Source organism: Manis pentadactyla, chromosome X, assembly GCF_030020395.1.
Source record: "Manis pentadactyla isolate mManPen7 chromosome X, mManPen7.hap1, whole genome shotgun sequence".
Classification (NCBI taxonomy): Eukaryota; Metazoa; Chordata; class Mammalia; order Pholidota; family Manidae; genus Manis; species Manis pentadactyla.
The window spans coordinates 16,620,579-16,632,732 of record NC_080038.1 but is presented as its reverse complement, the minus strand read 5'-3'; the positions used below and the strand labels follow the sequence as shown (position 1 = coordinate 16,632,732).

At 49.0% G+C, this 12,154-nt stretch overlaps 1 protein-coding gene and 1 long non-coding RNA gene across 2 annotated transcripts in view; both read right to left on the bottom strand.

Annotated features, from left to right (window-relative positions):
- The window catches only part of SMS (spermine synthase), a 40,769-nt gene extending 33,961 nt beyond the window's left edge, over window positions 1–6,808 (bottom strand). The window contains exon 1 of the mRNA XM_036912826.2: window positions 6,538–6,808. Within this exon, the coding sequence (XP_036768721.1) occupies window positions 6,538–6,586 (49 nt within the window). The 5' untranslated portion in view covers window positions 6,587–6,808. The remainder of the gene's footprint in view (window positions 1–6,537) is intronic.
- A 4,398-nt stretch (window positions 6,809–11,206) lies between these two features.
- The window catches only part of LOC130682031 (uncharacterized), a 32,111-nt gene continuing 31,163 nt past the window's right edge, over window positions 11,207–12,154 (bottom strand). Inside the window, exon 3 of the long non-coding RNA XR_008995336.1 lies at window positions 11,207–11,960. This is a non-coding gene — a long non-coding RNA (uncharacterized LOC130682031). The remainder of the gene's footprint in view (window positions 11,961–12,154) is intronic.

Here is a 12,154-nt window from a genome sequence, read left to right as displayed (position 1 = left end):
ATCTAGAATGTGCTACCAGCTCTTACCAGCTCCTTTATGAGTTCACTGCTTAGCACATAAACGCATCTGATCACAAATATGGCCACTAGCTCAGTGGCTCCTTCCAGAACAAAGAAGACAGTACCAATTTAATGAAACCCAGGCACACCACAACTTAGGGTCCTCAGAGTTGTTTTTCCTGGGGTCTGGAGAAGTGCCTAGTTGTAAGGGTTTAAAAGAACATTTGCATAATGGTTTACATACTTGGTTTGCAGATTCAATTGAGGAGGTTTCCCGACTTTTCAAAAGAACTTAGCTTGTAATTAACTACCATGAAATAGTGGTTGAAGCGGCAGTGCACAACAGCAGGCTTGTGTTACAACTGCAGTGAAACGGTGGATTTAAATAACCATGATATGTGTGACTCCAAGAACTGAACTCAGTAATAGCTTTATTGAACACGTTTTTAAACAGATGCCCAACCACAATCTACTAGCTTTCTAACTAATCCTTACCTGCCAAGGTTAAGGTGGTCTCAATTCAAATTATAAAGCCCATAATTCTAATTTTACCCCAGTACCAATCTGACCCCAAAAGCTCTAACTTTTCAAAGTTATGAGAGAGACCACAGTACTTCCGTCTATCTCCCAAGATAACGAAGGTCGGCCAGTGCTGATTCAAGTACAGCCAATTTGATTATACGATTAAGAGGATGCAAATCAGATTCCAAATTGGTAATTCCTCCACTGCAAAACAAACCCAGGTTCCAAACCCCCCTGCCCTGCCCCAAGAAAAACACAAGACAAATTGCCTACCAGTTGGTTATTAAAATTAGAAAACGTTCTCCTTAAGAAATGTCACGTGCCAGGCTTCAGATTACTTGAAATCAAGTACCTTTCTCTTATTAGGTAGGTAGGAATCATTCCCAATGCCTGGATTACAGTCAATTTCTTCAATAGACAGCTGTTATCCCTTCCAAAGCATTTAGAACAATAGAACTACCAAATAAGAACTAGATGAGGCTTCTCCATACAAAGGACAAACTAATTCAACCACACACTACCTCTACAGACTTAAAGAAAGGGGTGTAACTTTGAACTGCGTTCTAAAAAGATTCATTATGGTTCACACAATTTTTGAATGGCAAGCTCACAAAACTAATTTCCAACAGTGTACAATTATTCAGCCTAGTGTCCATGATGAGTGCAATTAAGAATCTTTTGCAGAGTTTGGGAAAGGAGTTAAAAAAAAACCCAACTAAGCAAAAGAGCATGCCAAATGGAGCCATCTCCACCGAGGGACCTCCCCCCACCATTCTATAAAGCATTTTGAATCACAAGTTAAGATCCGAAAGAATACCTAAAGAACAAGCAATATTTCCCCCAAAGCTGTTCCATTCGGAGTCCAGGCGCCTCCAAGCTGCTTGGAAGCACAAGGAGTTGGAGACTGAAGTGTGTTGGGGGAAGGGGGAGAACCGGGTGGATATGGACCTCCTAAGTGCTGATGAGTGGCACCTTTATCCACAGGAGGGTTTTCAAAGGGGCAAAGGGACAGGGATTTGTTGACTTCCGGATGACTGAGCCCTTCCCAAAAGTGGAGACAAATAGGGAGACTGTGGCCAAGAACTGTAGCCAGAAAAAAGGTGAGCGAGGAATTTGAGACTGTAGCAGGTAGAATCCACAGGACTTAAAGACTTGGAGATTGGTGACTGGGGTGGGGGATAACCCCACAAGTTTCTGATACAAGACTGTGTTGTTTTTAATGAGAATCCTATTATAGTGGTTCTCACACTAAATCAGCATCAGAATTACTGGGAGGAAGCCAGTTAAAAAAAAAAAACAAATTCCAGGAATTCCCCCCACCCTTCAATCAGAGATTGTGATTCAGTCTATCTAAAGCTGGGGCCCAAGCATGCAGTTCCCAGTCACCAGCCCCCCAAGGCTTCACTGTTAAAGCAGGTGTGTGGTGTGGGTGTTGCTGTTTATCACAATGGTGGATGAAGTGTGACAGGCCAATGGATAACAATAATGCTGTGACAGTGAGAACACTTTTTCCACTCGTTTCTACAGCACAAACACTAGATGCAATCAAAACTGGATTGTTCACGTTTTATGCTTAGAGTTATAGCTACTATTTCAAACACAACAAGCTGATATACTTCCACCAGAAAGCAGCTCAACAAATAAACGGGAGAGTGGGAGCTTCGTGGGTGGGCTAAAGGTTTAAGAAAACAGGGACGCAGGGTCACCTGAAGCCACAGGCTGGCTGAATAGGTGGTGCTGACCAAGCCCACGGCTAAGGCCCATCCCTCCTCGGAGACTATAGATTTGGGCATAGTGGAGACTTCCAAAAAACAATGAGGGAATTTTTGGTGATGACTTGTCATCCAGATTTCCGCAACAACCTAGTCAGAATTTATACCGGGAACTCACCATCCCAGCCCTACTGAAATGCTGTGGGAGCTGTCCTGTGCAATGGAGGATGTTTTTTACAGCATTCCTGGCCTACCAGATGCTCACAGGACCTCCCAGTTGTGAGAACCAAAACTGTGTCCTGATACTGCCAAATGTCAGAGGGGGGAATGACCACAACCAGGGCCTTTGAGAATCACTGCCTTAAACTGAGAGGCTTCGTGACTGTGGAATTAACAAGGCCTTGGAGTCAAATAGACATGGCTTTGAATCCCAGCTACCCCATATTTATTAGGTGGAAAACTTCAATGGGCCAATTTATTCATCTTTAAAATGAAGATAAACAGGACCTACTATAGGGTCGTTGTAAGGATTATATAAAATAGCATGTCATGTGCTTAGGGCAATGCCTTGCCTGGGAGGCAAATAATAAACATCAGCTTTTATGTTTTCCCAAGAGATGTTTTGAAGAGAAACCAGCTCTGGCCTTGAACAGCAACCTACTCCTAAAAGAACATACAGAAATGGCAGTCCCAGTTTCCTCTCCAGCTCCTAACGGCTCTCAACAGGGTTCCAAAAGCCCCCAAGGGGCCAGTAGATACAATTCAAAGAGTCTGTGAACTTGTATGAGGAGAAATATACATCCTTATTTCCACTATTTGAAAAGGAAATCAGAGCTTTTTCTTATCAGATCATAGTTGAAATGGTGATTTTCTCAGCTCTACTTCAGAATTATGGAAATCATTAGACCCACTGCTAGGTCGTGTTGTGTTAACTTAAGAAGCACATATTACTATGCCACACATTTGGGAGGTTTATTTTTGAAACCTGTTATTTTAAATAATTGGGTTATTTACGTACTTAAAATTCTTATTCTGTGAAAGTTTCCCCGGTGAGGGTCAAAAGAACAAAAAATATTAAGAACCTCTACCCTAAACCTTTTCAGCTAAACCCACAATTCCCAAACAGCCTTCTGGTTTTAATTTAGTGAACAAGATTTTTGTTATAAAACTAATGTGTGATTTTGGGTGACAGAAGTTACTTTGTTTCCCTACATAAACTATAGATGAGAGGTCTGAAAGTCAGGCTTCAGCCAGGTCTCCCCACTCAGGACCCATCCTCTCAATTCTAAAATGAATGTGTGTGCCTTGTTTTCCCCTAGAGGAGTGAGAGGCACTAGCTTTCCACCTGTTCCATAAGAGCAACAGCTTTCCTTTAACCAGCATTTCTGTCAACTATCTCTGATGGACCAGGCTGCTCCAACAGGCAGGCAGAGGCCATGCACCTCACTCACCTCTGTATTCCTAGCACATTTGCTGCCTAGTATATACGAACTAGAACAATCTTCTGCCCTCCACCAGCCCAGAGGACGCTTAAACTATACAAACGTGGAACGTGTTCATTCTCATTAGCCCCAGGCTGAAAAATCACAATATGTATTCTGGACTCAAGAGTCCTCAGAGTCCAATACTTCGCTTTCAAGATGACTAAACGTGAGGGTTTTTTTTAAGCAAAAATTAAAATTTCCTGAATTATCTTATCATCCAGAACACTGAAGAGGCACTGCCAGGCCCAATCGATAACTGGCCCTTACACCTGCCCAGCGGCTGCTGGTACTAGCTGGCTTGCACTGGTAACTAAGTTATACAGAATTGCAACATAATAACGTAACTAAGTGGTTGAAGTTTATTTCCATTAAAATCACATCATGGAACTGGAGCATTAGGTAGGATTACTGACAAATGGGAAAAAGGACATGAATCCAGGCTCCACAGGCATCTGACTCACCCTTAAGTCACACCCAATACTCAACATGCCAAGATTATAATGCCTTTTGACTCATCATCAATTAAATGTTTTTGGAGACCTCACAGGTGGTAGATTTTTCATCAAGTGCCCCTTACTGACACCAAAAAGAACTTAGAAGATCCTCGACTAGCCAGATCCCCTTATTTTACAAGTAACATAATGAATACTTAGTAACAGCAAAGGTAACATGCCTCCTAATGAATACTTAGTAACAGCAAAGGTAACATGCCTCCCCGCAGCTCAAGTGATGGGAGGAATACGGTTAAGTATCAGAGTTCTCTTACTTACAAAACACTTTTTTTTGTAGGGATCCAAGATCTAACAGATGCACCCACACACCGCACCCTTAGTATTATTTCTTTCTAGAATGTTCTTCACCTTGCCATCAAAGGTTTCTCTTTAAGATTAACAAACTGGGAATTAAAAATAACTGGCTGGGAATTCTCAACCTTTTTTGCATTACTTTCTCTTTGCACAACTAAATTATTTAGATGCCACTTCCACAGGTTGCCAACTTGGAACCTACGAGTTTCTCCTCCTCTCTCCCAAACTGCACATCCATGGTTCTCATTCCCTCTGTAGACAGTGTCAGCTCAAAATGTTAGTTCTCTCGTTTTTTTTTCATAAAGTGAAGGTCCCCCCCACCACCTTTACACCAGAACACAAAAGCCCACTGCAAGCCACCATTTCAACAAGGCAACACGTGAATTTAGCTGAAAGCTGTTTAAGGCTTTAGGCAAGGACACCTGGACTATGGGATATGCCAAGATCTTCGGGCTTCATCATGAAATTACCCTCCCTAAAGCCCAGAACACCCATATTCAGTAAGTACAGGTGAGTGTTCACACGTGCTTACTACCAGGGACACTTCCTACACTCATCTCAGCAGCTGCGTGATCTGAACCAGTATTTCCTCCTCAAGCCTCACCCTTCTCACTTCTAAACTAAGTATGCTAGAACCTTCACTAACCACTAAGCCCTAAAATTAACAGGGTAATTGCTCAACAAAGCCTAAAACTATCACACCCCACCAACAGACGCCCCAGATACCATTTTATCCCCTGCGTCTCTCCAGCAGTCTACCTTCCCTCTATCCTCACCTAAGCAACGTGCTAAAAAATGCTTTGTTTACCCAAGTCACTTCCTGACCACCCAAATACACTGGCTATTACTTAACCAGTAACTCCCCTAATATTAAAATAACCCTATGATCACGATTCGCATTGTCCTCCCCCCGCTTTTTTTTATCACAGGGAAAATGAGACTCCAAAAGTTAAGAAAAGCCAAAGTCACATGCAGCGTCACTTGAGACAACAGGACGCAAACCTACATCTTGCTCTAAATCCTCAAGGTCTTCTTATTAAATTTTGTGCCTCCGGAGAGCCTTTAAATTTGGGGGAAAACTCAAAGTTCAAAAAAGGGAAGAGAAATAAAGTCTGTCAGTGTTGTAAATGGTAACAGAAAAGGTTGCTCCATCCAACTCGAAGAAAACAGTGAAAAAGCAAGATACGGATGAGACGCTCCAAAGTGGGGTGTACGGGAGGCGAACATTCAAGTCCACAACACTCACGGCTTTATAAGCCACCAGAGAGAAAAACCGGCAGTACCCCCTCTGCCCCTTTCCAACCCCCGAGTTAGAAGAACCCGGAGAAGGGGTTCTCATTCCCCGTCATATTTCCCAGCCCTCCTCTGTTCTGCTCGGCTCTCAGCCTTCCGAGGCCTCCCCGATTCCGGGAGTTGTAATTCCCGCGCCCAGACCTCAACCCCCCACCCCGCGCCCCAAGATAATCCTCGTTTCCTTTTCCCGCGCCCCGTCGCTTTCCGCGGGCTCCGTTTCCTACGCACTCGTCTAAGGATTGTGCGGGCGCGGCGAGGGTGTTTCCCCGCCCGAGCTGCCGCGAGGGGCGCCGGGCCCGGGGGGACCTACGGCCTCCCAGAGCAGGAGAGGGTGCCGCGGGCGGACCCCACAGGGCCCTCGCCCGGCCCGCCTCGCGCAGCCACCCCTGCATCTGGGCCCCACGGCGGGTCCGCGGCCGCAGGAGGCACAGGCGCCAAGGGGGCCCGGGCGAGGGCGGCCAAGCACGCGTGCGGCGCGGGGTGGCGCCGGGGGCCCCGGAGGGCGGCTCGGTCGGGAGTGCGGGCGCGGCCGCTGCAGGCGCGGTGTGGCGGCGCGAACGGAGCGCGGCCTCCTTGGGGCCGCCGGTGCACGCGGCCCCGCAGGGCGCTGGGCGCGGCCGCCCGGGAGGCGCCGAGGCCGCGCGCGCCGCCCGCATTGTTCAGCCCGCGGCGCGCGTCCCGCCTGGTCCCCGCCGGGCAGGTGGCGGCCGCGCGCCCTCACCTCTGGCGCCGAGCATGAAGTCGAGCGTGCTGTGCCGTGCTGCTGCCATAGTGAGGCGAGGCCCTGTGCCATGCCTGGGGGAGGCGGCCGCGGGAGACTGGGGGCCGGGCGGCGCGTCGGGCTGCGGCCGGCGGGGACTGCGCCGCGCCGGGGCGGCCGGGGGCAGGAGGTAGGAGGGGCCGCCGGGAGCGACCGGGGCGCGGGGGCGGCGCCGGGCCCGCCTCCTGGAGGGAGGGAGCGAGCGCGCCTGCAGCCCCGAACTTGGAAAGCAGGGTGTGGGGCCTCGCTCAAGCAATGGTGGAAACGTGGGCGCCGTGCTCCCCGGCGTGCGTCACCAATGGCCGCGCCCCGCGCCAAGGAACGGGCGGGCGCTCCCGCCATCCGTTAAGTCCCCTTAGGTTTAAACAGCGCCGCATGACTTCCGGGGGGCCCACCCCTTGCGCTTCCCCCCCCGACCATCCCCCAAGCCAAGGCCCCTCTTATTTCCTGGCCAAGTCAAGAAAATAAAATGCTAGGATCCACCCTGTGGTCTAAAAGTACCGCTGCCTTTTTCTTAACTCTTCAAATGCTACAGTTAAACCCATTAGAATTATTATTACATTATTAACAAGGGTCAGCTTTGCATTTTAGTACCAAAGAGAAAGCTCTCGAGTATTTAAGTTACCTACTTTTTCCATAAATGGGAATGGGGGAGAAGCGTGTCACAGGATAACGTTAATGTTGATTTAGCAAATTTTACAGATTCTAGAGTTGCTCCTTTATCACTGATACTTGTCTTTGCAGCAGTGAGCGTTTTTTGTGGGCTTATCTTTGACTTTGGGACTATGGCTGGTGTTCAGCGAGATGTATGGCAAGGGAGAGAACAGCGTTCATGCGGAAAAACCCTCCTTGATGACAGACAGTATCACTGGGCAAATGCCTCCATCATCCCATCAGTCTTCTGGACGCCACAGGAATTGCTGTAATGTCTGGACAGACTTTAGATCCGTGAACTCATGTACCCTCGCAAAAGCAGGAAGAACCTAGACATTAAACTCATCTCTTCCTGCAAGCAGTCCGTAGTTGCTGTTTTGCTGAGTCCTTCATCTTTCTACAAGAACTGGGCAATGTCTTCACAAGTGTTCTTGACATACCATCCTGTTAAGAATTAGATCCTCTTTTAGCACATGCATTAGTTTTTTTCCCACCTATGGCTCCCTGTGTGTTGCTCTGCGTGTTTTCCTTACTTCCGTGGATCCCAGGTTCTCAGTTTCACTAGCTCTGCTGCTATCTTAGCCTTTAGTGTCTATGCTTCAGACTGTAGCTCGTGTTTTCTTCCTGGAATATTCTCCAGTTCTTGCCATTCCTCTGGGGCCGGGACACTGGGATAGCAGTTGTCCTACTCTTCTCCCTCTGCCAGGTTGCAGGGACAGTAGGGTGCCACAGTCTCAGTGTGCTTCTTGCTGTTCAGTGGCCAGAGGGCGGGGGTGGTTATGCATGTAGCCCTTGCAGTTGCACAGAACCTCACACTCAAATGACCCTGTAGTTGGTAGAAATCTCTGCTCTTGCTGTATTGAAATTTTTAATAATTTTTTTAACAAGGGGCCCCATATTTTCATTTTGCACTGGGCCAGTCCTGCTCAGCAGTGGCCAGCACCAGTGCCTCAGCTTACTCCTGCCAGGTGCAAAATAGACCGATGAAAGTCCTTGAGATGCTTTGCCATTAACTCCTGGACGGCAGGGGCTGCTCCATTGCAGGCCTCCCTTTTGGCCAAGAGCAGTTGAGGTCAAGCCAGAGGGGGCCTAAATTATAAAACCCAGGTGAACAATTGCCCAGAACACCAGCATCAGACAAGGCCACCCTGTCACTGGGATGGGACAGACTGCTCTGTAGCCACATCTGAACACCAAGAGCAAATGAACCTTGTCCAAACATCCCCAGTCCCGGCTCTTCGGAGAGACTGCTGCTTCTTCACCAGTCACAGCCTTTGTCCAGTCTTTCCAGCTTCTAGATAAGATTTATTCAGACACCTGACCATGAAATGACCCCTGCTTCCTGACAGCATCCAATCCAGGCAGCGCCTGGCTTCCAGCTTCCCACAGCCCCTGACACAGGCTGATGGTATGTGTGCTCCCTAAGGGCCCCTCTCCCGCTGCCCTGTGCTTCCTGTGGCCAGCATTCTCCTGCGCTGCAAGGAGGGGAACAGGCTTGCTCCACTCTGGGTACACTGGGGGGCAGGGGGGGCTACAGGGCAGTGACAGTAAGATGAAATCAATGCTTAGAGTGAAAAACTGTAGCTGACCCTCATAGCAAAATGCTACTTAGGATAGGTATTACTCCAAAACTCACGTTCCCGTGGGCCCACCTGCCTATCAGCCAGGCCAAGATGGATTCTGAAGCAGAGTTTTTAATAAACTTGGGGAAGAGCTACTGTGTATCCTGTACAATTAGCAACAGCAACTACCTACTGAGAAGGAAGTGGAAAACGGGAAAGAGCTCTGTGATAAAAAGGAGAAGGTGGCAGCAGTGGCATGGAAGTGGGGTGCTAACTGGAAACCTCCATATGCTGAACCCAGAAGCCACCTATTGTGCTGCTGTCTCAAGCCTTTCTTGGGAAGAGAGGTGGGGGATGTGGGAGGAGCTAGCAAACCTTAGCAGCTACATCTGCCATCAAAGCCAGTAACGTTTTGTTTTACTGTTTTTTGCCTTTTTACCAGTTCACTTGGGACCCTTGGAAACATGCCGCCTCCCTGACCCCTGTTGTGCAGCTATGGTGAAATCACTTCCTCTCTTTAAAAAACCTGGCGTTAGCTGTTAGAACTAGAATGGCTGACAGAAATATGGATCCCTCCCCCGCCATTTTTTAGATGAATGTGGGCCTCGCCCTGCTAGTAAACACAATTTAAATTTCTGACTAAAGAGTGTGTAACCCAAAGGGGCCTGGAATCTTTGACACAGTGATTCTCAACTTTGGCTGTACATTGGGATCATTTGGGGAGCTTTAAAATCTGCTGCTGCCTGGGCCCTGACCTGGTGCCTCCTGGGCATCGGAATTATTAAAAATAAAAATAAAATAAAAACCCAGGAGAGTCTTATGTAAAGCCAAGTGTTACACTGCCAGATCAAAAAGCAGAGTGAACCAAAATAGATACACTCCCTGTCTTGCCAATGGGTTTCAGCCCCAGGCAAGTTCACTATGGATTCAATGTGACCAAAGAAATCGACAGCAAAACATTCTTGGGGTGAAAGGGTTATACCCAACTTTATTTCCAGGTGGCAGGTCAGTCACTAAAATCCCATTCACTCAGAGCGAGTCTGCAGGAAGCAAGCTGGTCTCTGCCTCTGGTCCCCTCTGCCTGCACTGCCATCCTCTGGGCCCCTCCGCACAGTTGTACCACACAGTCGTCCTCTGGGCCTCTGTCCTAGGTGCTGCCACCACTCCAGCCTCTGCTCTGATCTCCTGCAGCCTTGCAGCCTTGCCACTATGTCATGCCCAGAGTTCTGGGTGGAGCTCTTTTTATAGAGTCAACAGTCATGTATTGCCCACAGGTGTGCAGTGAGCTAGTCAACCAGGGCCAGGTGAGAATCCTGGCCACAGGAACTCTCATTTTATTCACACTCCACCCCTCCAGGATTCTCTCCTCTCAATCTATGTGCCCTTAGTCATCTGCAATGGTCCCTGTGCAAGAAGTTCAAACATTGTTCTCCAGCCTCTCTAGCAAAAAGTCTTGCAGACACAGAGGCCGGACTTGTGACTCTGTCTCTGACCTCTGCCTCTTTGGTCTTAACGACTGGAACTGCTGCTCTGGTTTCAGTTGTCGCCATAGCTCTAGTAAGATCCTATTTAGCTTCCCGTCTAATTTCCTTCCATTTACTCCCGCCCGTATCAAATCAACCCACATCTGGGTCCTCGTAACCCTCACGAGGCCCCTCCAATTCCTCCTGTAACAGGTCTTATTTCTTTCTGGGTTCTCATTGCTTCAGCTACTGTATGTGTCACCTCGCATTTTGTAATCACTGCCTCAAGGCAGGCTGCACTGTCAGGGAAGACAGCTTTCCCATCTCTGATCCCGACAGAACAATTCCATCCACCCCTAAGTCCCACAGCCACCGGCTCAGCCTGAGTATAGGGGCGGACCATAGAGCGCTCCACGACCCGGGGAGGGGGCTGCTCCTCTCCTGGGGGAACTTTCAGCTTCTGGGTCTTTATTTTCTTTACAACCACTGGGCGTGCTGGTGCCTCCAGCCCCACCCCTTCATCCTTCCCCAGCTCCTCCATTTCTGGGGCTGATGGCACCTTTATCTCCCCTCCCCTGAGTGCCTCCTCTACTACAACCTTTACCTTTTCTACTGTGCCTCACAGCAATGCCAGCTCAGTCTTCAGAAGGTCTCTTACCTTCGGCTCAGTGCTTCACAGCTGACGTTCTCGTGCCACCTCCGCCTGTGCTTCCCTCAGGAGTTCATCCTTTTCCTTGATGGCCTCTTCCTCCTTCAGAACACCTGGCAGCGCTGCCATCTTGTCTCCAAGGGCACCTTGCTGCCCGCGCTCTCGCGCTGCCTCCTCCCGCATCAAGGCCATCTCCTTCCTCAGGGCATCCACAGACGTCTGCAGCTCACATTCTTATGCTGCCATTTCTTGGGTCTCCTCTGTAGACTTTTAGTGAGAAGCAGCCAACTCACAGTCCCCGCTGCCTAACGGGCACTCTGCTTCTCAAAGGATCTGCTTACTATACCAAGGGCCACCCCTACTGCCTCAGGTGTCACCTCCACTTGCCTCCAGTCCTGGGGTGGGGCCCAGTCCTCTAGGAGGCAAGCCACCTCAGACCACATACCCACTGGGGGACAATCCACTGTCTCCCATTCACAGGGGCAGCCCGCTGAAGTGCCCCTCCCATGAGGGCAGCCTGTCTTTTTCCTTGGTCAACAGTGAACCCTGCCGACTTTCACCAATTGTCTTGCCAATGGGTTTCGGCCCCAGGGAAGTTTGTATGGATTCAGAGTGACCAAAGAAATTGACAACAAAACATTCTTGGGGTGAAAGGGTTATACCCAACTTTATTTCCAGGTGGCAGGTCAGTCACTAAAATCCCGTTCACTCAGAGCAAGTCTGCATGCAGCAAGCTGGTTGCTGCCTCTGGGCCCCTCTGTTCACACAGTTGTCCCGCACAGCTGTCCTCCAGGCCTCTCTGCACAGTTGTCCCGCACAGCCGTCCTCTGGGCCTCTGCCCTCAGTGCTGCCACCACTCCAGCCTCTGCTCTGCTCTCCTGCAGCCTTGCAGCCCTGCCACTGTGTCATGCTCAGAGCACCGGGCGGAGCTCTTTTTACAGAGTCAACAGCCATGTATTGCCCACAGGTGTGCAGTGAGCTAGTCAACCAGGGCCCGGTGAGAATCCTGGCCACAGGAACTCTCATTTTATCCACATCCCACATCTATGAGGATGCCTACAATGGAAGTAAGCAAATACATTTTAAAAGCAAGAAAATAACAAAATAAAGTATTGGCAAGGATGTGGAGAAGTTGCTGGTGAGAATGTAAAACAATGCAGCCACTGTGGAAAACAGTTTGACGGTTCCTCAAAAACTTAAACATACAGTGACCTTATGACCCAGCAGTTCCACTGTTGGGTTTATACCCA